Source organism: Somniosus microcephalus, chromosome 20, assembly GCF_052327205.1.
Source record: "Somniosus microcephalus isolate GS21.2 chromosome 20, FLI_Smic_1.0, whole genome shotgun sequence".
NCBI lineage: Eukaryota > Metazoa > Chordata > Chondrichthyes > Squaliformes > Somniosidae > Somniosus > Somniosus microcephalus.
Window position 1 is genome coordinate 13,129,439 of NC_141006.1, and position 23,187 is coordinate 13,152,625.

Genomic DNA, 23,187 nt, shown 5'->3' on the forward strand with positions numbered 1-23,187 from the left:
GGACCGCCCCACAGGGCCCGGGCTGGGGACCGCCCCACAGGGCCCGGGCTGGGGACCGCCCCACAGGGCCCGGGCTGGGGACCGCCCCACAGGGCCCGGGCTGGAGACCGACCCACAGGGCCCGGTCTGGGGACCAACCCACAGGGCCCGGGCTGGGGACCACCCCACAGGGCCCGGGCTGGGGACCACCCCACAGGGCCCGGGCTGGGGACCAACCCACAGGGCCCGGGCTGGGGACCAACCCACAGGGCCCGGGCTGGGGATCACCCCACAGGGCTGGGGACCACCCCACAGGGCCCGGGCTGGGGCCTCCTGCCACTAAGGCCTGCTCCCACCCGCTGGCCACTCAGTCAATCCGGCCGGCTATTGGGCGGGGTCTGCAGTGATTTATTTAAAGGAGGCTGTGCCAATCTCCACGTCCCCGGCCTTGCCGAGTTAATCGGCCACTGTCGCCTCGCCCGCACCCTCCCTGTTAATATCGGGGCTGATGTCTCTCCGGTACATCGGCCTGTCCTGCAGTGCAGCGGTCGGTACAATTACATCCAGCTTCAAACCCCAGCAATGGCAGGCAGCACAAGCCTCTGCTCAGGCCGGGCAGTGATTGAAATGAGAAATCAAGGGCCTGGGTTTCTGGTCAAAGTGAGCCAATCAAACCTCTTCTGCTTCCACTTGACAATACGTAACAAGTTCAACGGTACGCAACTCTGCATATCCCACGTGCTCCTTTAGGATATAAAAGATAAACAGCTGTGATTCTTATCTTGCCAGGGAATTTAAATTGGGAGGTCATGGCTCTGATCAGAGTGTAACTAAATGGCAGTGCAGTCAAACCAGACTGAACACTGCTTCCAAACCCAGGCTCCGCCCAGCCACTCTGAGCACTGCCAAGTGTTGAAAGACAACCTGCCATCAGGGAGTCTGGTTGGTCTGATGTTCGGACATTGACAGTGACTGAAGGGATGGAACAGCAGTGCGAGACCTACCATTAACCCATGGGCTCCAGGGGGACCAGGTGAGCCCAACAATCCAGGCAGGCCTCGTTCTCCCAATGCTCCTCGATCGCCCTTTGTTCCCTAGAAACAGCCAATCAATAAAAGAAATCCACAGTCAGTCCTGGGAGGATATCGTAAACTGAGTGCAGAGTGTGATAGAGCGTTACAACTGAAAATTCCACAGAGAGGTTGCGGCAAGCAAGAGAGACAGTGAGAGAGGTAATGATAGAAACAGAGAGAGCTGTACTCTCAGTGATGGTGTATTGGAGAGAGCAGTACTCTCGGTGATGGTGTATTGGAGAGAGCTGTACTCTCAGTGATGGTGTATTGGAGAGAGCTGTACTCTCGGTGATGGTGTATTGAGAGAGCTGTACTCTCGGTGATGGTGTATTGGAGAGAGCTGTACTCTCACTGATGGTGTATTGGAGAGAGCTGTACTCTCGGTGATGGTGTATTGGAGAGAGCTGTACTCTCGGTGATGGTGTATTGGAGAGAGCTGTACTCTCGGTGATGGTGTATTGGAGAGAGCTGTACTCTCGGTGATGGTGTATTGGAGAGAGCTGTACTCTCGGTGATGGTGTATTGGAGAGAGCTGTACTCTCGGTGATGGTGTATTGGAGAGAGCTGTACTCTCGGTGATGGTGTATTGGAGAGAGCTGTACTCTCGGTGATGGTGTATTGAGAGAGCTGTACTCTCGGTGATGGTGTATTGGAGAGAGCTGTACTCTCGGTGATGGTGTATTGGAGAGAGCTGTACTCTCGGTGATGGTGTATTGGAGAGAGCTGTACGCTCGGTGATGGTGTATTGGAGAGAGCTGTACTCTCGGTGATGGTGTATTGGAGAGAGCTGTACTCTCGGTGATGGTGTATTGGAAAGAGCTGTACTCTCAGTGATGGTGTATTGGAGAGAGCTGTACTCTCGGTGATGGTGTATTGGAGAGAGCTGTACTCTCGGTGATGGTGTATTGGAGAGAGCTGTACTCTCGGTGATGGTGTATTGGAGAGAGCTGTACTCTCGGTGATGGTGTATTGGAGAGAGCTGTACTCTCGGTGATGGTGTATTGGAGAGAGCTGTACTCTCGGTGATGGTGTATTGGAGAGAGCTGTACTCTCGGTGATGGTGTGTTGAGAGAGCTGTACTCTCGGTGATGGTGTATTGGAGAGAGCTGTACTCTCGGTGATGGTGTATTGGAGAGAGCTGTACTCTCGGTGATGGTGTATGGGAGAGAGCTGTACTCTCGGTGATGGTGTATTGGAGAGAGCTGTACTCTCGGTGATGGTGTGTTGAGAGAGCTGTACTCTCGGTGATGGTGTGTTGAGAGAGCTGTACTCTCGGTGATGGTGTATTGGAGAGAGCTGTACTCTCGGTGATGGTGTATTGGAGAGAGCTGTACTCTCGGTGATGGTGTATTGGAGAGAGCTGTACTCTCGGTGATGGTGTATTGAGAGAGCTGTACTCTCGGTGATGGTGTATTGGAGAGAGCTGTACTCTCGGTGATGGTGTATTGGAGAGAGCTGTACGCTCGGTGATGGTGTATTGGAGAGAGCTGTACTCTCGGTGATGGTGTATTGGAGAGAGCTGTACTCTCGGTGATGGTGTATTGGAGAGAGCTGTACTCTCGGTGATGGTGTATTGGAGAGAGCTGTACTCTCGGTGATGGTGTATTGGAGAGAGCTGTACTCTCGGTGATGGTGTGTTGAGAGAGCTGTACTCTCGGTGATGGTGTATTGGAGAGAACTGTACTCTCGGTGATGGTGTATTGGAGAGAGCTGTACTCTCGGTGATGGTGTATCGGAGAGAGCTGTACTCTCGGTGATGGTGTGTTGAGAGAGCTGTACTCTCGGTGATGGTGTATTGGAGAGAGCTGTACTCTCGGTGATGGTGTATTGAGAGAGCTGTACTCTCGGTGATGGTGTATTGGAGAGAGCTGTACTCTCGGTGATGGTGTATTGAGAGAGCTGTACTCTCGGTGATGGTGTGTTGAGAGAGCTGTACTCTCGGTGATGGTGTATTGGAGAGAGCTGTACTCTCGGTGATGGTGTATTGGAGAGAGCTGTACTCTCGGTGATGGTGTATCGGAGAGAGCTGTACTCTCGGTGATGGTGTGTTGAGAGAGCTGTACTCTCGGTGATGGTGTATTGGAGAGAGCTGTACTCTCGGTGATGGTGTATTGGAGAGAGCTGTACTCTCGGTGATGGTGTATGGGAGAGAGCTGTACTCTCGGTGATGGTGTATCGGAGAGAGCTGTACTCTCGGTGATGGTGTGTTGAGAGAGCTGTACTCTCGGTGATGGTGTATTGGAGAGAGCTGTACTCTCGGTGATGGTGTATTGGAGAGAGCTGTACTCTCGGTGATGGTGTATTGAGAGAGCTGTACTCTCGGTGATGGTGTCTGGGAGAGCTGTACTCTCGGTGATGTTGTATTGGAGAGAGCTGTACTGATGCCCAAGACGTGTCTCCTCTGCCTGGTCACTTATTCTGACTCACCATTCCTGGAGGTCCTGCTGGGCCTGGATTTCCTGGAATCCCAGCTGTGCCCTGAGGGTGAGGAAGATGCCGTTAAACACAGGAGACCATCTTGTAGAAATGAGTCTGAGCCCGTTCACAGGCTCAGACCCTGCGCTCAAACCGAGAGGCACAGGATGCCAGCCTGAGCAATGCACAGAACAGCTATACTGCTTCGCACAATCACACATAGCCCCAAAACAGCCCGGGGCTGGGGAAGGCTGAAAGCCTGATATTCACCTCAGGGTCCCGGAATCTGGGGCAGATCCCCGTTACTCCGAGACTCTGTTTAGTTCGGTGGGGGAGGGGGAACTGTGGGTGGATCATCTGCTTGCAAACTCCCATATCTCAGGGGGAGTTCCTGGGCTTCCCCGGGATATTCTTCCCTTTAGCCGTTTAGTGTTCTGATCTGGAATGCCCTGCCAGAAAGGGCAGTGGAAGCAGATTCAATAATAACTTTGAAAAGGGAGTTGGATAAATACTTGACAAGGATTGCAGGGCCATGGGGAAAGAGCAGGGGAGAGGGACTAACTGAGTCGCTCTTTCAAAGAGCCGGCACAGGCACGATGGGCCGAATGGCCTCCTTCGGTGCGATATGATTCTATGATTCGAGTCCTTATCCTAAATGTCTTTGAGGCTATCGGAAGACCCGCTCGTGTAGTAGACTGAGGCGGTCCTGCAGTACTCGTTTCTACAGACACAATGGCTCCTTTTGGAGTGAAGACGGGAGATTTTCTCTTCGCCCTCTTTGGGCCTCCGAGACCTTCAGATGGGGGTCGCGGGTGGGCTGTGGGCTGTTCTGACTAATAAGCTCCAGTTCGGCTAAGGCCAGGATGACTGCTGCTTGATGTCGGCCTGGGATTTGGGCCTGGGGCCAGGGATCTGTCGCACCTGTGCTGGTGGACCTGGCCCCGAGGAGTTTGGGGGCCACTGTGAGTGTGTTCTGAGGCTTTTGCAACTCACCGTAACTCCGCTGGAGTTCTCCGGTCTCCCGGGAAACACCCGGTGAAATGGGGTAAATGTCCCAAGTCACGGCAAGGAGATCAGGAGTCCCCTCACGGACATTGCACCCCGGGACACCCCGACTGAAACACGACCTTGAGCTGAACATTAATAATACTCACAATGTGCCCGGGAAGTCCCGGAGGTCCCACAGGCCCCAGTGGGCCGGGTTCACCCTGCAAACAAACAGAAATCCACACAGTCATTTCATTCAGGATCCGAGGTGGTGTTTCCATCCATCATTCCACAGCTGCTCTGAGACAGAAGACAGACACAGAGCGAGTGGGCATCACAGTCTGTGACAGAAACACTCCTGTCTTGTTTTAGTGAATGGGTGGCCCTTTAAATCCAGGCTCGGTACACAAGCAGTTTACAAAAATACAATGCAGTTCATATTCCTGCACCCGGCTATTTCAAAACAATGTCAAAAGTTTGGCTGGAGTGAGAAATGATTCAACAACAACAACTTGCCATTTTATAGCGCCTTTAACGCAGTAAAACGGCCCAAGGTGCTTCACAGGAGCGTTGTCAAACAAAATGTGAGACCGAGCTTTATCAAGAGATATTAGGATAGGGAAGAGATAGGTTTTAAGGAGCATGTTAAAGGAGGAGATCGAGGTAGAGAGTGGGAGGGAATTCTAGAGCTTACGGCCTCGGCAGCTGAAGACACGGCTGCCAATGGTGGAGCGATGCAAATCAGGGATGTGTAAGAGGCCAGGATTGGAGGAGCTCAGAGATCTCGGAGAGTTGTAGGGCCGGAGGAAATTACAGAGATAGGGAGGGGTGAGGCCATGGTGGGATTTGAAAACAAGGATGAGAATTTTAAAATCGAGGCATTGCTGGACTGGGAGTCAATGTAGGTCAGCGAGCACAGGGGTGATGGGTGAATCGGACTTGGTCCGTGCATGTCGCGCCCATGGTCAGGGGCAGGACGGTGTGACAACGAGTGAGGCAGGTACGGGGATCCAGGAGGTAGAGCTGGAGGAGCCGCAGCCCTTGCTCTTGACCAACAGGTTCGAGGTTCTTACTCCCTGTGGGGACAGGAGCAGGGACTGCAGGGAGGATGAGCAACCTGGCTAATGGGGGGCCATTCAAGAGGGGGGAGTAAATAGAAATGTTGTAGTGGTAGGGGATAGTATTATTAGGGGGATAGATAGAGTTCTCTGCAGCCGAGAGCGAGAGTCCCGAAGGCTGTGTTGCCTACCCGGTGCCAGGGTTAAGGACATCTCCTCTGGGCTGGAAAGAAACTTGCAGTGGGAGGGGGTGGATCCAGTTGTCGTGGTCCATGTTGGTACAAACGATATAGATAGGACTAGGAAGCCAGTTCTGTTAAAGGAGTATGAGCAGCTAGGGGTCAAATTAAAAAACAGAACCTCAAGGGTAATAATCTCTGGATTATTACCTGAGCCACGAGCGAATTTGGCTAGGACAAATAAAATTAGAGAGTTAAATGCGTGGCTCAAAGACTGGTGTGAGAGAAATGGGTTTTGCTTCCTGGGACACTGGCACCAGTACTGGGGCAGGAGGGAGCTGTTCTGTTGGGACGGGCTTCACTTGGCCAGTGCTGGGACTAGAGTCCTGGCGGATCATATAACTAGGGCTGCAGAGAGGGCTTTAAACTATCCAGTAGGGGGGAGGTTCCCAGAGAGCAAATAATAAAAATGACAACAGAGAAGGTCATAGACTTAGGTAGCAGTGGGGAAATTAAAAACCAGAGCGTGTCAGGAAGGGGCAGAAGGTATGGAGTAAAAGGTAAAGTAATAAAAAGGGCAAAAGCAGGAACTAAGTGTCACAAAACATATTTGAAAGTTCTCTATCTGAATGCATGTAGCATTCATAACAAAATAGACGAGTTAATGGCACAAATAACTACATATGGGTATGATCTTGTGGCCATTACAGAAACATGGCTGCAGGGTGACAATGCCTGGGAATTAAACATACCAGGTTATTTAACGATCAGGAAGGACAGGCAGGAAGGAAGGGGAGGTGGGGTGGCTATGTTAATAAAGGAAGGAATCACTGTAATACAGAGAAATGATATTGGGTCAAAAGATCAGGATAATGAAACAGTTTGGGTGGAGGTAAGGAATAATAAGGGGAAAAAAACACTAGTGGGCATAGTCTATAGGCCTCCGAACAGTTGCAACTCTGTTGGACGGAGTATCAATCAGGAAATAGTTGAGGCTTGTAATAAGGGAGCATCGATAATTATGGGGGATTTTAACTATCATATTAATTGGACAAATCAAATTGGGCAGGGCTGCCTTGAGGATGAGTTCATTGAGTGTATTAGGGATGGGTTCCTTGAGCAGTATGTAACTGAACCGACCAGGGGGCAAGCAACCTTCGATCTGGTCCTGTGTAACGAGACAGGATTAATTAAAAATGTCCTAGTAAAGGATCCCCTTGGAATGAGTGACCATAACATGGTTGAATTCCATATTCAATTAGAGGGTGAGAAGGTTGGATCTCAAACAAGCGTGCTAAGCTTGAATAAAGGAGACTATGAAGGTATGAGAGCGGAATTGAGTAGAGTGGATTGGGAAAATAGATTAAAGGGTAAGACGATACATGATCAGTGGTGTACATTTAAGGAGTTATTTTACAACTTCCAAAAAAAATATATTCCACTGAGAAGAAAAGGGTGTAAAAGAAAAGACAGCCATCCGTGGCTAAGTAAAGAAATTAAGGATAGTATTCGAATAAAAACAAGGGCATATAAGGTAGCCAAATCTAGTGGGAGGATAGAGGATTGGGAAAACTTTAAAAGACAGCAAAAAATAACAAAAAGATTGATTAAGAAAGGGAAGATAGATTATGAAAGTAAATTAGCAAAAAATATAAAAACAGATAGTAAGAGTTTTTATAGTTATATAAAAAGAAAAAGGGTGGCTAAAGTAAATGTTGGTCCCTTAGAGGATGAGACCGGGAAATTAATGGTGGGAAATATGGAGATGGCAAAAACACTGAATGAATATTTTGTATCAGTCTTTACAGTAGAAGACACTAAGAGTATCCCAACACTGGACAAACAGGGGGCTATGGGGGGGAGGAGCTAAACACGATCAAAATCACTAAGGAAGTGGTACTCGGTAAAATAATGGGACTCAAGGTGGATAAATCACCTGGACCTGATGGCTTACATCCTAGGGTCTTGAGGGAAGTGGCGGTAGGGATTGTGGATGCATTGGTAATAATTTTCCAAAACTCCCTGGACTCAGCAAAGGTCCCGGCAGACTGGAAAACTGCTAATGCAACGCCCTTATTTAAAAAGGGCAGTAGACAGAAGGCTGGAAACTATAGGCCGGTTAGCCTAACATCTGTGGTAGGTAAAATATTGGAGTCCATTATTAAGGAGACAGTAACAGGACATTTGGATAATCATAATTTAATAGGACAAAGTCAGCATGGTTTTATGAAAGGGAAGTCATGTTTGACAAATTTGCTGGAGTTCTTTGAGGAAGTAACATATAGGGTGGATAAAGGGGAACCAGTGGACGTAGTGTATTTAGACTTCCAAAAGGCAATTGACAAGGTGCCACACAAAAGATTATTGCTTAAGATAAAAAATCACGGGATTGCGGGTAATATTCTGGCATGGATAGAGGATTGGCTATCTAATAGAAGGCAGAGAGTTGGGATAAATGGTTCATTCTCAGACTGGCAATCAGTAACTAGTGGTGTTCCGCAGGGGTCAGTGCTGGGTCCCCAACTCTTTACAATCTATATTAACGATTTGGAGGAGGGGACCGAGTGTAACATATCAAAGTTTGCAGATGATACTAAGATGGGAGGGAAAGTAGTGAGTGAGGAGGACATAAAAAACCTGCAAGGGGACATAGACAGGCTAAGTAAGTGGGCAGAGATTTGGCAGATGGAATACAATGCTGGAAAGTGTGAGGTTATCCACTTTGGCAGGAAAAATCGTAGAGCAAGTTATTATCTTAATGGCAAGAAACTGAAAGTGCTGAAGTACAAAGGGATCTGGGGGTCCTGGTGCACGAAACTCAAAAGGTTAGTATGCAGGTGCAGCAAGTGATTAAGAAGGCCAATGGAATGTTGGCTTTCATTGCTAGGGGGATAGAATATAAAAATAGGGAGGTATTGCTTCAGTTGTACAAGGTATTGGTGAGACCGCACCTGGAATACTGCATACAGTTTTGGTGTCCATACTTAAGAAAAGACATACTTGCTCTCGAGTCAGTACAAAGAAGGCTCACTCGGTTAATCCCGGGGATGAGGGGATGGACATATGAGGAGAGGTTGAGTAGATTGGGACTCTACTCATTGGAGTTCAGAAGAATGAGAGGCGGTCTTATTGAAACATATAAGATTGTGAAGGGGTTGGATCGGGTGGATGCGGGGAGGATGTTCCCGATGATGGGTGAAACTAGAACTAGGGGGCATAGTCTTAGAATAAGGGGCTTCTCTTTCAAAACTGAGATGAGGAGGAACTACTTCACTCAGAGGGTGGTAGGTCCATGGAATATGCTGCCCCAAAAAGCTGTAGAAGCTACATCATTATTTCTGTTTTAAATTTATGTAGACAGTTTCCTAGAAGTAAAGGGAATTAAGGGTTACGGGGAGCGGGCAGGAATTTGGACATGAGTCTAGGTTCGGATCGGTCATGGCCCTGTGGGTAACGGAACGGGCCCAGCGGCCATGTAGCCTGATCCTGCTCCTATTTCGTTTGTCTAATTCTGTTAGATTCAGGAGATGGTTCTGTGATAGTAGATTGGCGGTTAGGATCAGATCAGCCATGATCTTATTGAATGGCGGAGCAGGCTCGAGGGGCCGATTGGCCTACTCCTGCTCCTATTTCTTATGTTCTTATGTTCTTATTGTTGTTGTTTTGTATGACGGGAAAAGCTTATAAGGGGATGTCTAGGTTGGCTCTCCATTCGATGGCCTCCTGAGATACCGAGTGGAGAAATGAGGTGCCTCCTGCAACAGATCTCAGTGGGCAGCTTGATGTGATGTGTTCCATGGTCTGGGACTCATGGCCACAGTTGCACTTCGGGTCGTCTCTCATCTTGCACTTGTGGAGCGGGCGGCCGCATCGTCCGTGCCCTGTGCAGATTGGGTTGAGCGCTGCCCACTGTCTGCGAGGGAGGTCAGAGCCAGGGACCTCTGCTGTTGGGTCAGTGATGAGATGTTGGTTCTTTCTGTTGCACGAGTCCCACGATTCCGTCCAGCTGGTCAGTGGATGGATACGAGCGGTGTGAATATTGGCTGCTGCTTCCCACAATGGCCGGCGCCATTTTAAGCACTTTCGTGGTGGGTTTCTCAAGTCTTTGTCACCGGGAAGGTCGATGTTGCTCACGATTGTTTCCGTCTCACGGAGCACGGTGGGTCGCGGTGAACGGCGGGCGGGGCGATGTGGGACAGCACCGGGAGCCAGTTAGTTGGAGTGGACTTGAATGCCCGTGACACCATCCTCATGGCGGTGTTTAGCTGAACGACCACCATCTTTTTGTGGCGGCTGCAGGACCAGGAGGCAGAGCAGTATCCTGCAGCAGAGTAGACGAGGGCCACTGCTGCGGTGCCAAGTGTTCTGGCTCTGCTTCCCCACGACCTTCCAGTGAGTTTCCACCCATTCGCACCAGGCACTGAGCTGCCTATCCAGCAGTCATTAAAATGGACACCTAGTGCATTGAAAATGATGAAGCATCACTCGAGCTTTACTTTCTCTGGGGCCAGGAGGAGCAGCAGACACAGTCTCGGTGACCCCTGTATACAGGGACACACTCCCAGTGACCCCTGTATACAAGGACACACTCCCAGTGACCCCCTGTATACAAGGACACACTCCCAGTGACCCCTGTATACAAGGACACACTCCCAGTGACCCCTGTATACAAGGACACACTCCCAGTGACCCCCTGTATACAAGGACACACTCCCAGTGACCCGTGTACAAGGACACACTCCCAGTGACCCCCTGTATACAAGGACACACTCCCAGTGACCCGTGTACAAGGACACACTCCCAGTGACCCCCTGCATACAAGGACACACTCCCAGTGACCCCTGTATACAAGGACACACTCCCAGTGACCCCTGTATACAAGGACACACTCCCAGTGACCCCCTGTATACAAGGACACACTCCCAGTGACCCCCTGTATACAAGGACACACTCCCAGTGACCCCTGTATACAAGGACACACTCCCAGTGGCCCCTGTATACAAGGACACACTCCCAGTGACCCCCTGCATACAAGGACACACTCCCAGTGACCCCCTGTATACAAGGACACACTCCCAGTGACCCCTGTATACAAGGACACACTCCCCGGGATGCCTGTTTCTGCTGCGCAGTGAGTGTGAGAGTCAATGCCGCAGTCTGCTCCACTCCAGAGACAGGGTTTGAATAAGCCAGACTGCATTGTTGGGGTGTGGTGGAGGGTTGAGGGTGGGTCGTGAGTGTGGGGGCTACAGAAGAGAGGGGAGGGTGCAAGGGGGTATAGGGAATGCAAGGAGCTAAATAAATGATTAAAATATTTTCAGACTTGCCTCAAAACCCGGACGGCCTGTATTTCCAGGTGGTCCTGCTGTTCCTGGCTCACCCTGTAACAGTGAGAGGAGTGACTGTGATCATCAGACCCATTACTGTACAAACAGGGCACATGGCATCAACACAAGGGTGGGGACACCCACTGAGTGACGCACACACACACACACACACGCTCACTGACACTAAACACACTCACTGACACTAAACACACACTCACTGACATGAAACACACACTCACTGACACTAAACACACTCACTGACACTAAATATACTCAGACACTAAAACACAATCAGACATTAAACACTCACTGACACTAAACACACTCAGTGACACAAAAACACACTCACTGACACTAAAACACACTCACTGACACTAAAACACGCGCACTGACACTAAAACACACTCACTGACACTAAAACACACTCACTGACACTAAAACACGCGCACTGACACTAAACACACTCACTGACACTAAACACACTCACTGACACTAAACACACTCACTGACACAAAAACACACTCACTGACACTAAAACACGTGCACTGACACTAAACACACTCACTGACACTAAACACACTCACTGACACTAAAACACACTCACTGACACTAAAACACGCGCACTGACACTAAACACACTCACTGACACTAAAACACACACTGACGCTAAATCACACAAAATGACACTATACACACTTGCTGACACTAAAACACACAAAATGACACAAACACACTCACTGACACTAAAACCCAGAAAATGACACAAACACACTCACTGACACTAAATCACACTCACTGACACTAAACACACTCACTGACACTAAATCACACTTACTGACACTAAATCACACTCACTGACAGTAAATCACCCTCACTGACACTAAACACACTCACTGACACTAAATCACACTCACTGACACTAAACACACTCACTGACACTAAATCACACTTACTGACACTAAATCACACTCACTGACAGTAAATCACCCTCACTGACACTAAACACACTCACTGACACTAAAACACACAAAATGACACTAAACACACTCACTGACACTAAATCACACTCACTGACACTAAAACACACAAAATGACACAAACACACACTCACTGACACTAAACACACTCACTGACACTAAATCACACTCACTGACACTAAACACACTCACTGACAATAAACACACTCACTGACACTAAACACACGGGTATCACTGCTGCTCTGTAGACCATGAGCGTAGTGCCGGGTTTGAGGTCCTGGTCTTCAAACACTCTCTTCCTCAGGCGACCGAAGGCTGCACTGGCACACTGAAGGCAGTGTTGGACTTCATCATCGACGTCTGCCCTTGTTGACAGTAGGCTCCTGAGGTATGAAAAGTGGTCCACGTTGTCCAAGGCTTTGTCGTGGATTTTGATAATCGGGGGGCAGTACTGTGTGGCGGGAGCAGGTTGGTAGAGGACCTTTGTCTTACGGATGTTTAGTGTAAGGCCCATGCTCTCGTACGCTTCGGTGAAGGTGTTGATGATAGTTTGGAGTTCGACCTCCGAATGAGCGCAGACACAAGCGTCGTCTGCATACTGTAATTCGACGACAGAGGATGGGGCGACCTTGAATTTGGACTGGAGGTGACGGAGGTTGAACAGTTTCCCGTTTGTTCTGTAAATTAGCCCCACTCCAGTGGAGAGGTTAATGAGGGTGAAATGGAGCATTGCAGCAAGGAAGATTGAGAAGAGCGTTGGTGCGATGACACAGCCTTGTTTGACCCCGGTCCGTACATGAATTGGGTCTGTGGTGGAACCGTTGGTCAGGATCACGGCTTGCATGTCGTCGTGAAGTAGGCGGAGGCTGATGACAATCTTTTGAGGGCAGCCGAATTTGAGGAGGACACTCCATAATCCCTCATGGTTGATGGTGTCGAAGGCCTTTGTGAGGTCAAAGAAGGCCATGTTCGTGCTGTTCCCTGCATTTCTCTTGTAATTGATGCGCGGTGAAGATCATGTCCATTGTGCCCCTTAGTGGGCGAAATCCGCATTGCGACTCTGGGAGGAGCTCTTCGGCCACTGGGAGAAGGCGATTGAGGAGAATTCTTGTGATGACTTTCCCTGTGGCAGACAGCAGAGAAACTTCTCTGTAATTACTGCAATCGGACTTGTCACCTTTCATGAAGATGGTCACAATTACGGCATCTCCGAGATCCCCTGGCATGCTCTCCTCCTTCTAGATAAGAGAAATGAGTTCATGAATTCGCGCCAGTAGTGCTTCTCCGCCATGCTTTAGTGCCTCGGCAGGGATTCCATCTGCTCCTGAGGTCTTGTTGTTCTTCAGTTGTTGGATGGCCTTTTCAAACTCATGCCAGGCTGGGATTGTGCTGAGATGGTGGCGGGTAGCATGCTGCGGGATGGAGTTGAGGACACTCGCATCGAAGACAGCATCTCGGTTAAGGAGACTGCCTCTCTGTCCTTGATGAGTACCTCTCCATTCTTGGCCCGCAGTGGGGTAGGACCTTGGGTGCTTGGGCCGTAGATGGTCTTGACTGCACTAAAGAATCCACGCATGTCGCGGTTGTCGGCTAGCTGCTGGATCTCCTGCACTTTCTCCACCCACCATCTGTTCTTTAGGTCGCAAGTTTTTTGTTGGACCTCAGCCTTCAGGCGTCTGTAGAGCTGCTTTCTTGCTCTCGAGTTCTGTTGTTGTTTCCAGATCAGGAATGCCTTGCGCTTGCGGCTTATTAGCTCCTGGATCTCCTGGTCGTTCTCGTCGAACCAGTCTTGGTGTTTCCTGGTCAAGTGACTGAGCGTCTCTTCACAGGTGCTGATTATGGAGGCCTTGAGTGCAGACCAGGCGCTGTGGACACTGTGTCTCTGCATCACTGGGAGTCGTCAGGTTGTTTGTGAGGCGCAGGCTGAATAGGGCTTTCTTAGCGGGGTCTTTGAGTGCTCCCTGACACTAAAACACACTCACTGACACTAAAACACACTCACTGACACTAAACACACGCACTCACACTAAAACACACTCACTGACACTAAAACACACTCACTGACACTAAACACACGCACTCACACTAAAACACACTCACTGACACTAAAACACACTCACTGACACTAAACACACGCACTCACACTAAAACACACTCACTGACACTAAAACACACTCACTGACACTAAACACACGCACTCACACTAAAACACACTCACTGACACTAAAACACACTCACTGACACTAAAACACACGCATTCACACTAAAACGCACTCACTGACACTAAACACACGCACTCACACTAAAACACACTCACTGACACTAAAACACACTCACTGACACTAAAACACACGCATTCACACTAAAACACACTCACTGACACTAAACACACTCACTGACACTAAACACACTCACTGACACTAAAACACACTCACTGACACTAAACACACACACTCACACTAAACAGATGCACTGACACTAAACACACTCACTCACACTAAAACACACTCACTGACACTAAAACACACTCACTGACACTAAAACACACTCACTGACACTAAACACACACACTCACACTAAACAGATGCACTGACACTAAACACACTCACTCACACTAAAACACACTCACTGACACTAAAACACACTCACTGACACTAAAACACACTCACTGACACTAAACACACACACTCACACTAAACAGATGCACTGACACTAAACACACACACATACAGTCACACACACACACAGACACACAGAAACATAGACATGCACAGATGCACACTCACACACACAAATACATGCCTGTCACACATACACCTACTCTGTGTCCAGGCACAAGCACATGTCTGGATACCACTGTCCTTGGACACATACACACACACTAAGGCCGACAGTGCCCACACACAGATACCTACTCTCTGTCCGGGTTGCCCTGGGAGTCCGTGTTTTCCTTTAAATCCCTGTTGATGGAAAGAAGCCAGTTAGTGGATTTCTCACCTTTAAGGAATTACACAAACCCCTCCCCTCAACACCTCATTTAATCCCCTTCCATAACAAACCTCGATCCGTCTCAGTCCTGAAAGCACCAATTGTTCCCCAGCTTCCACAGCCTTTTGTGAGAGAGAGCTCCAGATTTCCACTACAATTTGTGTGAAGCAGTCTTTCCTGACATTGCCCCTGAACGGCCTGGCTCTAATTTTAAGTTTCTGCCCCCTTGTTCTGGACTCCCCCACCAGAGGAAATCGTTCCTCCATATCCACCCTATCAAAGCCTTTAATCACTTGAAACACCTCGATCAGATCGCCCCTCAATCTTCTAATCTCAAGGGAATACAAACCAAGTTTGTGCAGCCTGTCCTCTTAAGCCTTTAAGTTCCAGTATCGCTCTATGTGGGTAATAAGTTAAAAAAATGAATTTTCATAATACTAAACAAAGTGCAGGACCCTCCCGTGCGCCTGGCTGGACGGTACAATTACTTACGTGTGGACCCCTGGGCCCCGGAGGTCCAAGAGGGCCAAGTTCACCCTGCAAAAGAAAACAATCTCCATCAGTGTCCCTGCCCTCTGACTGAGAAGACCACAAAGCATTGGACGTGAGGTGATATCCTACCCGTAGGCCTGGCTTCCCATCCTTCCCATCTAGGCCGTCCATTCCCGCAGGGCCCTGCGGAGAGAAAACACCGAGCGTCAGAAGAGTGCTGGAGCTACGCAGGACTGGAGCAACTCTAGAAGGTCACCCGTCCTGTTAGGCTCCATCGTCCTATTGTCCAGTCTAGACACCGCTCCAGGTAAAGGAGCACCAACTTCATTGGTAAATATTTCAACAAACCCTTTTTTTACGTTTGCCAATTATTGCAACATCATGAGACAAGACTGAAGCATGTGAAGTTGTGAAACCATCATTGTGTTGGGTGCATGTGGCTTTATAACTGGCACAGACTGGAGTTTTTATTTGTACAGACTGGCACTGGGATGTGTATCTGGTAAAGACTAGACCTGTTATTTATACGGACTGCTACAGTCTTGGACTGGTCTTCTTACAGAGATGGGCTGCAAAATATTTAAGGCTTAAGTGAGGCCGTGAGTCAGCGTTGGCCTTTAGCACTGGGCCCTTGATTCAAATTGAGTGCAGACTGATGGGCTGAAAGTTTCCTGTCTGTATAAGGATCCTGTGTGTGATGAGTCAGGGTGATGTGAATCCAGTTAGTGGGCATGGTGTTGCATCAGATTGGCACTAATTGGCTGTTTCACACGGAGACAATACAGGACAGTGGAGTCAGGTGCTTGAAATGGTTAAAATGCCACACTGGTGAATTAAAGGGACATCTCCTGAGGTTGGTGCTGAGGCACATTGTTGGGGCTCTTCTCCACATCTAACCACCTCTGTAGCTGAGCTGGGGCTGCTGCTTGCTGACACGGAGCAGCTGAACAACCATTCCTCCCACCCTCACCTTGCGAGTAGCAAAAAGATACGTTTTTAAAATCTTAGTTTATTCACTGGATGTGGGTGTCACCGGCAAGACTGGCGTTTATTGCCCATCGAAGGTGGTGCTGGGCCTTCTTCTGGGTTTGCTGGAGCACTGCAGAGAGCAACCACATTGGTGTGGGATTGGAGTCACATATAGGGCACACTGGGGAAGGACAGAAGGTTTCTTTGCCTAAAGGACATTTGCAAATCAATTTGGATTTTACAACAATTATGGTCACTTTTACTGATCACAGCTTTTTTTATTTATTTAAATGGAATTCAAATTCTTAAACTGCCATGGTGAGATTTGAACTGATAGTCTCTGGATTATTAGCCCAGGCTCTTCGATTACTGGTCTAGTAACATAACCACTGCACTACCGCACCTCCTGTATTAGGTAGCTGAAGATCCACTGGGTGATATCCTGGGGAATGTTTGGCTTCAGACACTGAATTCCTGGGATTTGCTTGAGCTTTAGACGAAATCAAGAATCAAAATATCCACACACAAAGCTGGTTTTCTGGTTTCCAGTTTTTTTACCAGGAATTCCCTCAGGGACACTCCTGATCGGACACCGTAACTTCGACGGAAGATTGGGGGGATAAACTGCATAAATGAGGTTTCGTCTTAAGTTATAGTGGCCGATTGGGAGAATTCCCAAGGCAATTCCTGGAGTTGGTATTTTGCTACCTAAACTCTGCATTGACTGACTCATTCTGACCTGGATGACATAAATGGCCTCAAATCAGGTCCTGGGCCCTCAGTCCCCAGGATCTGTTGAGACAAGTGGAAATCATCGAATCGTACAGTACAGATCGAGGCCATTGGGCCCATCGGGCCTGTGCTGGCCCTTTGACAGAGTTATCCATTTAATCCCACTCCCCAGCTCTTTCCCCATAGCCCTGTAAACTTTTCCTTTTCAAGTATTTATCCAATTCCCTTTTGAAAGTTCACATTGAATCTGTTTCCACCGCCCTTTCAGGCAGTGCATTCCAGGTCATAACAGCTCGCTGCGTAAATAAACCTCCTCATCTCTCCTCTGGTTCTTTTGCCAATGACCTTAATTTGTGTCCTCTGGTTACCGGCCCTTCTGCCATAGTTTCTTCTTATTTGCTCCATCAAAATCCTTCATGGTTTTCAACACCTCTATTAAATCTCCCCTTAACCGTCTCTGCTCTAAGGAGAACAACCTCAGCTTCTCCAGTCTCTCTACAGAACTGAAGTCCCTCATCCCTGGTACCATTCTAGTAAACCTCCTCTGCACCCTCGCCAAGACCTTGACATCCTTCCGAAAGTGTGATATCCAGAACTGGACACAATATCCCAAGCTTCAGCCGAACCAGTGATTTATAAAGGTTTGGCATAACCTTCTTGTTTTTGTTCTCTATGCCTCATTACTAAACCCCAGCAGGAAGAACATCCCAATAAGAAGAAAGACTTACCTGTAATCCAGGAGACCCACTTCGGCCTGGGGGTCCAGTTGGCCCTATTGGACCCAGACTCCCAGCATTACCCTGTAACACAAAACAGAAATTTATCCCACTTATCGATAGATGCTCAGCTGCCTCGGCAGAAACCTTCCAGTCGCTGTTTTAGTCCCATTACCTCCGGTATATAATTTGGGCATAAAGGGAAGTCTGGAAAGTTGGGGAGGAGTCACTGACACTGCTCTCCGACACCACCTGGCAGATGGTTCATGTCTCCTTCTCATTCCAGACTCAACTCAGCCATCAAACATTTGATGACCTAAACTGGCAATTGTAGGGTCACCTGACTTCTATTGACCAATGGGGAAGCCACAGGGTCATCACGGTCTTTACTAACCCAAACTGAGAGCCGTAAGGTCATCAGACAGTTCACTGACCCACACTGAGAGCAGTAAGGTCATCAGACATTTCACTGACCCACACCGACAGCCTAAGGTCATCAGACAGTTCACTGACCCACACCGACAGCCTAAGGTCATCAGACATTTCACTGACCCACACCGACAGCCTAAGGTCATCAGACAGTTCACTGACCCACACCGACAGCCTAAGGTCATCAGACATTTCACTGACCCACACCGACAGCCTAAGGTCATCAGACAGTTCACTGACCCACACCGACAGCCTAAGGTCATCAGACTGTTCACTGACCCACACTGAGAGCCGCAAGGTCAACAGACATTTCACTGACCCACACTGAGAGCAGTAAGGTCATCAGACTGTTCACTGACCCACACTGAGAGCAGTAAGGTCATCAGACAGTTCACTGACCCACACTGAGAGCAGTAAGGTCATCAGACAGTTCACTGACCCACACTGAGAGCAGTAAGGTCATCAGACAGTTCACTGACCCACACTGAGAGCAGTAAGGTCATCAGACAGTTCACTGACCCACACTGAGAGCAGTAAGGTCATCAGACATTTCACTGACCCACACTGAGAGCCGTAAGGTCATCAGACTGTTCACTGACCCACACCGAGAGCAGTAAGGTCATCAGACAGTTCACTGACCCACACTGAGAGCAGTAAGGTCATCAGACAGTTCACTGACCCACACTGAGAGCAGAAGGCTTACTGGTCCCTTTGCTGACTCATACTGATAACCATAGGGTCACCAGGGTCGTCAGTGATTGATATTGATAACTGTACGGTCACTCGGGTCATCAGTGATTGATATTGATAACTGTACGGTCACTCGGGCCATCAGTGATTGATATTGATAACCGTACGGTCACTCGGGTCGCCAGTGGTTGATATTGATAACCGTACGGTCACTCGGGTCATCAGTGATTGATATTGATAACCGTACGGTCACTCGGGTCGTCAGTGATTGATATTGATAACCGTACGGTCACCCGGGTCGTCAGTGATTGATATTGATAACCGTACGGTCACTCGGGTCGCCAGTGATTGATATTGATAACCGTACGGTCACTCGGGTCATCAGTGATTGATATTGATAACCGTACGGTCACTCGGGTCGTCAGTGATTGATATTGAAAACCGTACGGTCACTCGGGTCGTCAGTGATTGATATTGATAACCGTACGGCCACTCGGGTCGTCAGTGATTGATATTGATAACCGTACGGTCACTCGGGTCCCGATGTCCTAGGGGGAGTGTTTGCTAGTGCTGTGGGGGAGGGTTTAAACTAAAATGGCAGGGGGTTGGGAACCTGAGCAGGGAGACAGAGGAAAGGGAAACAAGGATAAAAGCAAAAGATAGGAAGGAGAAAAACAAAAGTGGCAGTCAGAGAAATCAACGGTTTAAATCAAACGTGGCCACAGTAAATAATAATTCTGATAGGTCTAAGAGCATTAAAAAAACAAGCTTGAAGGCTTTGTGTCTTAATGCGAGGAGCATTTGTAATAAGGTGGATGAATTGGCTGCGCAAATAGAGGTAGATGAATATGATTTGGTTGGGATTACGGAAACGTGGCTCAAGGATGGCCAAGACTGGGAACTCAACATCCAGGGGTATTCGATATTCAGGAAAGATAGGCAAAAAGGAAAGGGAGGTGGGGTAGCATTACTGGTTAAAGAAGGGATTAACACAATTGTAATGAAGGCTATTAGCTCTGATGATGTGGAATCTGTATGGGTAGAATTGAGAAATACTAAGGGGAAAAAAACGTTAGTGGGAGTGGTATATAGACCTTCAAACAGTAAGGTGGAGGTTGGGGATGGCATTAAAAGGGAAATTAAAGAAGCGTGCAATAAGGGCACAGCAATCATCATGGGTGACTTTAATCTACATATAGATTGGGCTAACCAAATTAGTAACAATACTGTGGAGGAGTGATATACCTATCAATTCATTCCATGAAAAGCGACGAGTTAAGATAGTAACTATAGGTTTTTATTGGCTAAATAACAGAGCCAACCCTCGTGGGTGATCGGTTCCAACAAGGAAGAATACTAGCCAAGCGGTCACCTTTATACCTGGGCAAGCAGGCGGAGCCATGGGCGGAGTCAGCTGAGGTATGCCTAGGTATAACAGCGTGCGTGGCAAGAGGTAACCTTGTGTAGTGATAACAACAGTGTAAACAGTGATAACAACAGTGTAACAATAGTGAACGGTTGTGAACGATAACAGTGGTTTACCACATTCACCCCTTGTTTAAAATTGAGTCCGGCGGGGTGAAGTGTACTACCAGTTCGTGTATGTCAGTCTATCAGGAGGCCTCGTAAGCCTTTCTGACCGGCGCAGCAGCGGCGGCGGTGGTGCAGTATCCGATGTTAATGCTGGTGTCTGCGTGGTCGACGAAGGCCCCTGGTGTTCCGGCATGCCGCCTACAGGAGCTGGATTTGGGGGCGTGGTGGAGGAAAACGGTGGTGTCTCAGGGGTTCCCGAGGGTGCGAGGTCTCGCAAGGAGACTGTGTCCTCCCGCCCGTCTGGGTATTCCACATAGGCATACTGGGGGTTGGCGTGCAGGAGGTTCACCCTCTCGACCAGGGGGTCCGTTTTATGGGTCCTCACGTGCTTCTGCAGCAGGACGGGCCCCGGAGAAGTCAGCCATGTTGGTAGCGAGGTTCCCGTAGTCGACTTCCTGGGGAAAACGAACATTTGCTCATGAGGGGTGGCGTTAATGGCGGTACAAAGCAGTGACCGGATGGAATGGAGCGCTGCCGGGAGGACTTCCTGCCAGCGAGAGGTTGGGAGGCCCTTAGACTTTAGGGCTAAGAGGACGGCCTTCCAAACTGTCGCGTTCTCTCTTTCCACCTGGCCATTCCCCCGGGGGTTGTAGCTGGTGGTACTGCTCGCAGCAATACCTCTCGCGAGCAGGAACTGGCGAAGTTCCTCGCTCATGAAGGATGAGCCCCGGTTGCTATGTATATAGTTCGGGAACCCGAACAAGGCGAAGAGGTCGTTCAGGCATTTGATGACCGTGGTACTGGTCATGTCTGGGCAGGGGATGGCGAAGGGGAAACGGGAGTACTCGTCAATAATGTTGAGGAAGTACACATTACGGTCAGAGGACGGGAGGGGCCCCTTAAAATCGATGCTCAAGCGCTCGAAGGGGCGGGTGGCCTTGATCAGGCTTGCTCTGTCCGGCCTACAGAAATGCGGTTTGCATTCGGCACAGACTTGGCAGCTCCTGGTCATGGTCCTGACCTCCTCGATGGAGTAGGGCAGGTTGCGGGCCTTAATGAAGTGGTAAAGTCTAGTGACCCCGGGGTGGCAGAGGTCGTTGTGGAGGGTCCGCAGTCTATCACCTTGCGCGTTGGCGCATGTACCTCGTGATAGAGCATCTGGGGGCTCGTTGAGTTTACCAGGCCGGTACAAGATATCGTACTCGTAGGTGGAGAGCTCAATTCTCCACCTCAAGATCTTGTCGTTCTTGATTTTGCCCCTCAGCTTGTTATTAAACATAAAAGCAACCGAACGCTGGTCGGTGAGGAGGGTAAATCGTTTGCCTGCCAGGTAATGCCTCCAGCGTCGTACCGCTTCCACAATCGCCTGGGCCTCCTTCTCGACAGAAGAGTGTCGGATCTCAGGGCCCTGGAGGGTCCTTGAGAAGGTGGCCACAGGTCTCCCCGCCTGGTTAAGGGTTGCAGCTAGGGCGAAGTCGGATGCATCGCTCTCCACTGGGAAAGGGATGGACTCATCCACTGCGTGCATTGTGGCCTTCGCAATGTCTCCTTTTATGAGGGAGAAGGCTGCGCATGCTTCTGCTGTCAGGGGGAAGGAGGTGGACTTCATGAGGGGTCTGGCTTTGTCCGCATAATTGGGCACCCATTGGGCATAGTAAGTGAAGAGCCCCAGGGTTCTCTTCAGTGCCTTTTGACAGTGGGGAAGGGGAAGCTCCATGAGGGGGCGCATTCTTTCGGGGTCGGGGCCGATGACTCCGTTCTCTACTACGCAGCCGAGGATGGCAAGGAGCGAGGTGTTAAACACACATTTCTCCTTATTGTAAGTGAGGTTCAGCCGTTGGGCTGTACGGAGGAATTTCTCCAGATTAACATCGTGGTCCTGCTGGTCGTGGCCGCAGATGGTGACGTTATCTAGATAAGGAAATGTGGCCTGCAGCGCGTTCTGATCAACCATCCGGTCCATCTCCCTTTGGAAGACCGAAACCCCATTGGTGACGCCGAAGGGAACCCTAAGGAAGTGGTAGAGGCGGCCATTCGCCTCGAAGGCGGTATACTGGCGGTCCTCAGGGCGGATAGGGAGTTGGTGATAGGCCGACTTAAGGTCGATGGTGGCGAATACCCGGTACTGTGCAATCTGGTTGACCATGTCAGATATGAGGGGGAGGGGGTATGCGTCCAGCTGGGTGCACCGGTTTATGGTTTGGCTGTAGTCGATGACCAGGCGATTTTTATTGCCGGTCTTAACGACTACGACCTGGGCACGCCAGGGGCTGGTGCTCCCCTCGATGATGCCCTCCTTCAGGAGACGCTGCACCTCAGAGCTAATAAAAGCTCTGTCCCCGGTGCTGTACCGCCTGCTCTTGGTAGCGACGGGTTTCCAGTCACGGGTGAGGTTAGCGAACAAGGAGGGGGGCGGGACTTTGAGAGTGGAGAGGCCGCAGGTGGTATGCGGCGGGCGGTTTAAAAACTGCTGGTTGTAGACTGTGAGTGGGGGGAGGGGTCCACCGTATGCCAAAGTGACACTTTGGAGGTGGCATTGGAAATCCAGCCCTAGTAGGACGGCAGCGCAGAGCTGGGGCAGGACGAGAAGTTTAAAGTTTTTATATTCCGTGCCCCTAACCGACAGGGTCACCACACAGTATC

General features: G+C 49.5%; 1 protein-coding gene across 7 annotated transcripts in view; it reads right to left on the reverse strand.

Moving 5' to 3' along the window:
* col16a1 (collagen, type XVI, alpha 1) overlaps nt 1-23,187 on the reverse strand; it is a 636,201-nt gene that overhangs the window by 63,755 nt on the left and 549,259 nt on the right. For all 7 annotated transcript variants that reach the window (XM_085962342.1, XM_085962338.1, XM_085962337.1 and 4 more), the window contains 8 exons: nt 17,905-17,976; nt 15,605-15,658; nt 15,476-15,520; nt 14,911-14,955; nt 11,019-11,072; nt 4,622-4,675; nt 3,480-3,530; nt 984-1,073 (listed from right to left, as the gene is read on the reverse strand). In XM_085962342.1, the coding sequence (XP_085818468.1) occupies nt 984-1,073; nt 3,480-3,530; nt 4,622-4,675; nt 11,019-11,072; nt 14,911-14,955; nt 15,476-15,520; nt 15,605-15,658; nt 17,905-17,976 (465 nt within the window). The remainder of the gene's footprint in view (nt 1-983; nt 1,074-3,479; nt 3,531-4,621; nt 4,676-11,018; nt 11,073-14,910; nt 14,956-15,475; nt 15,521-15,604; nt 15,659-17,904; nt 17,977-23,187) is intronic.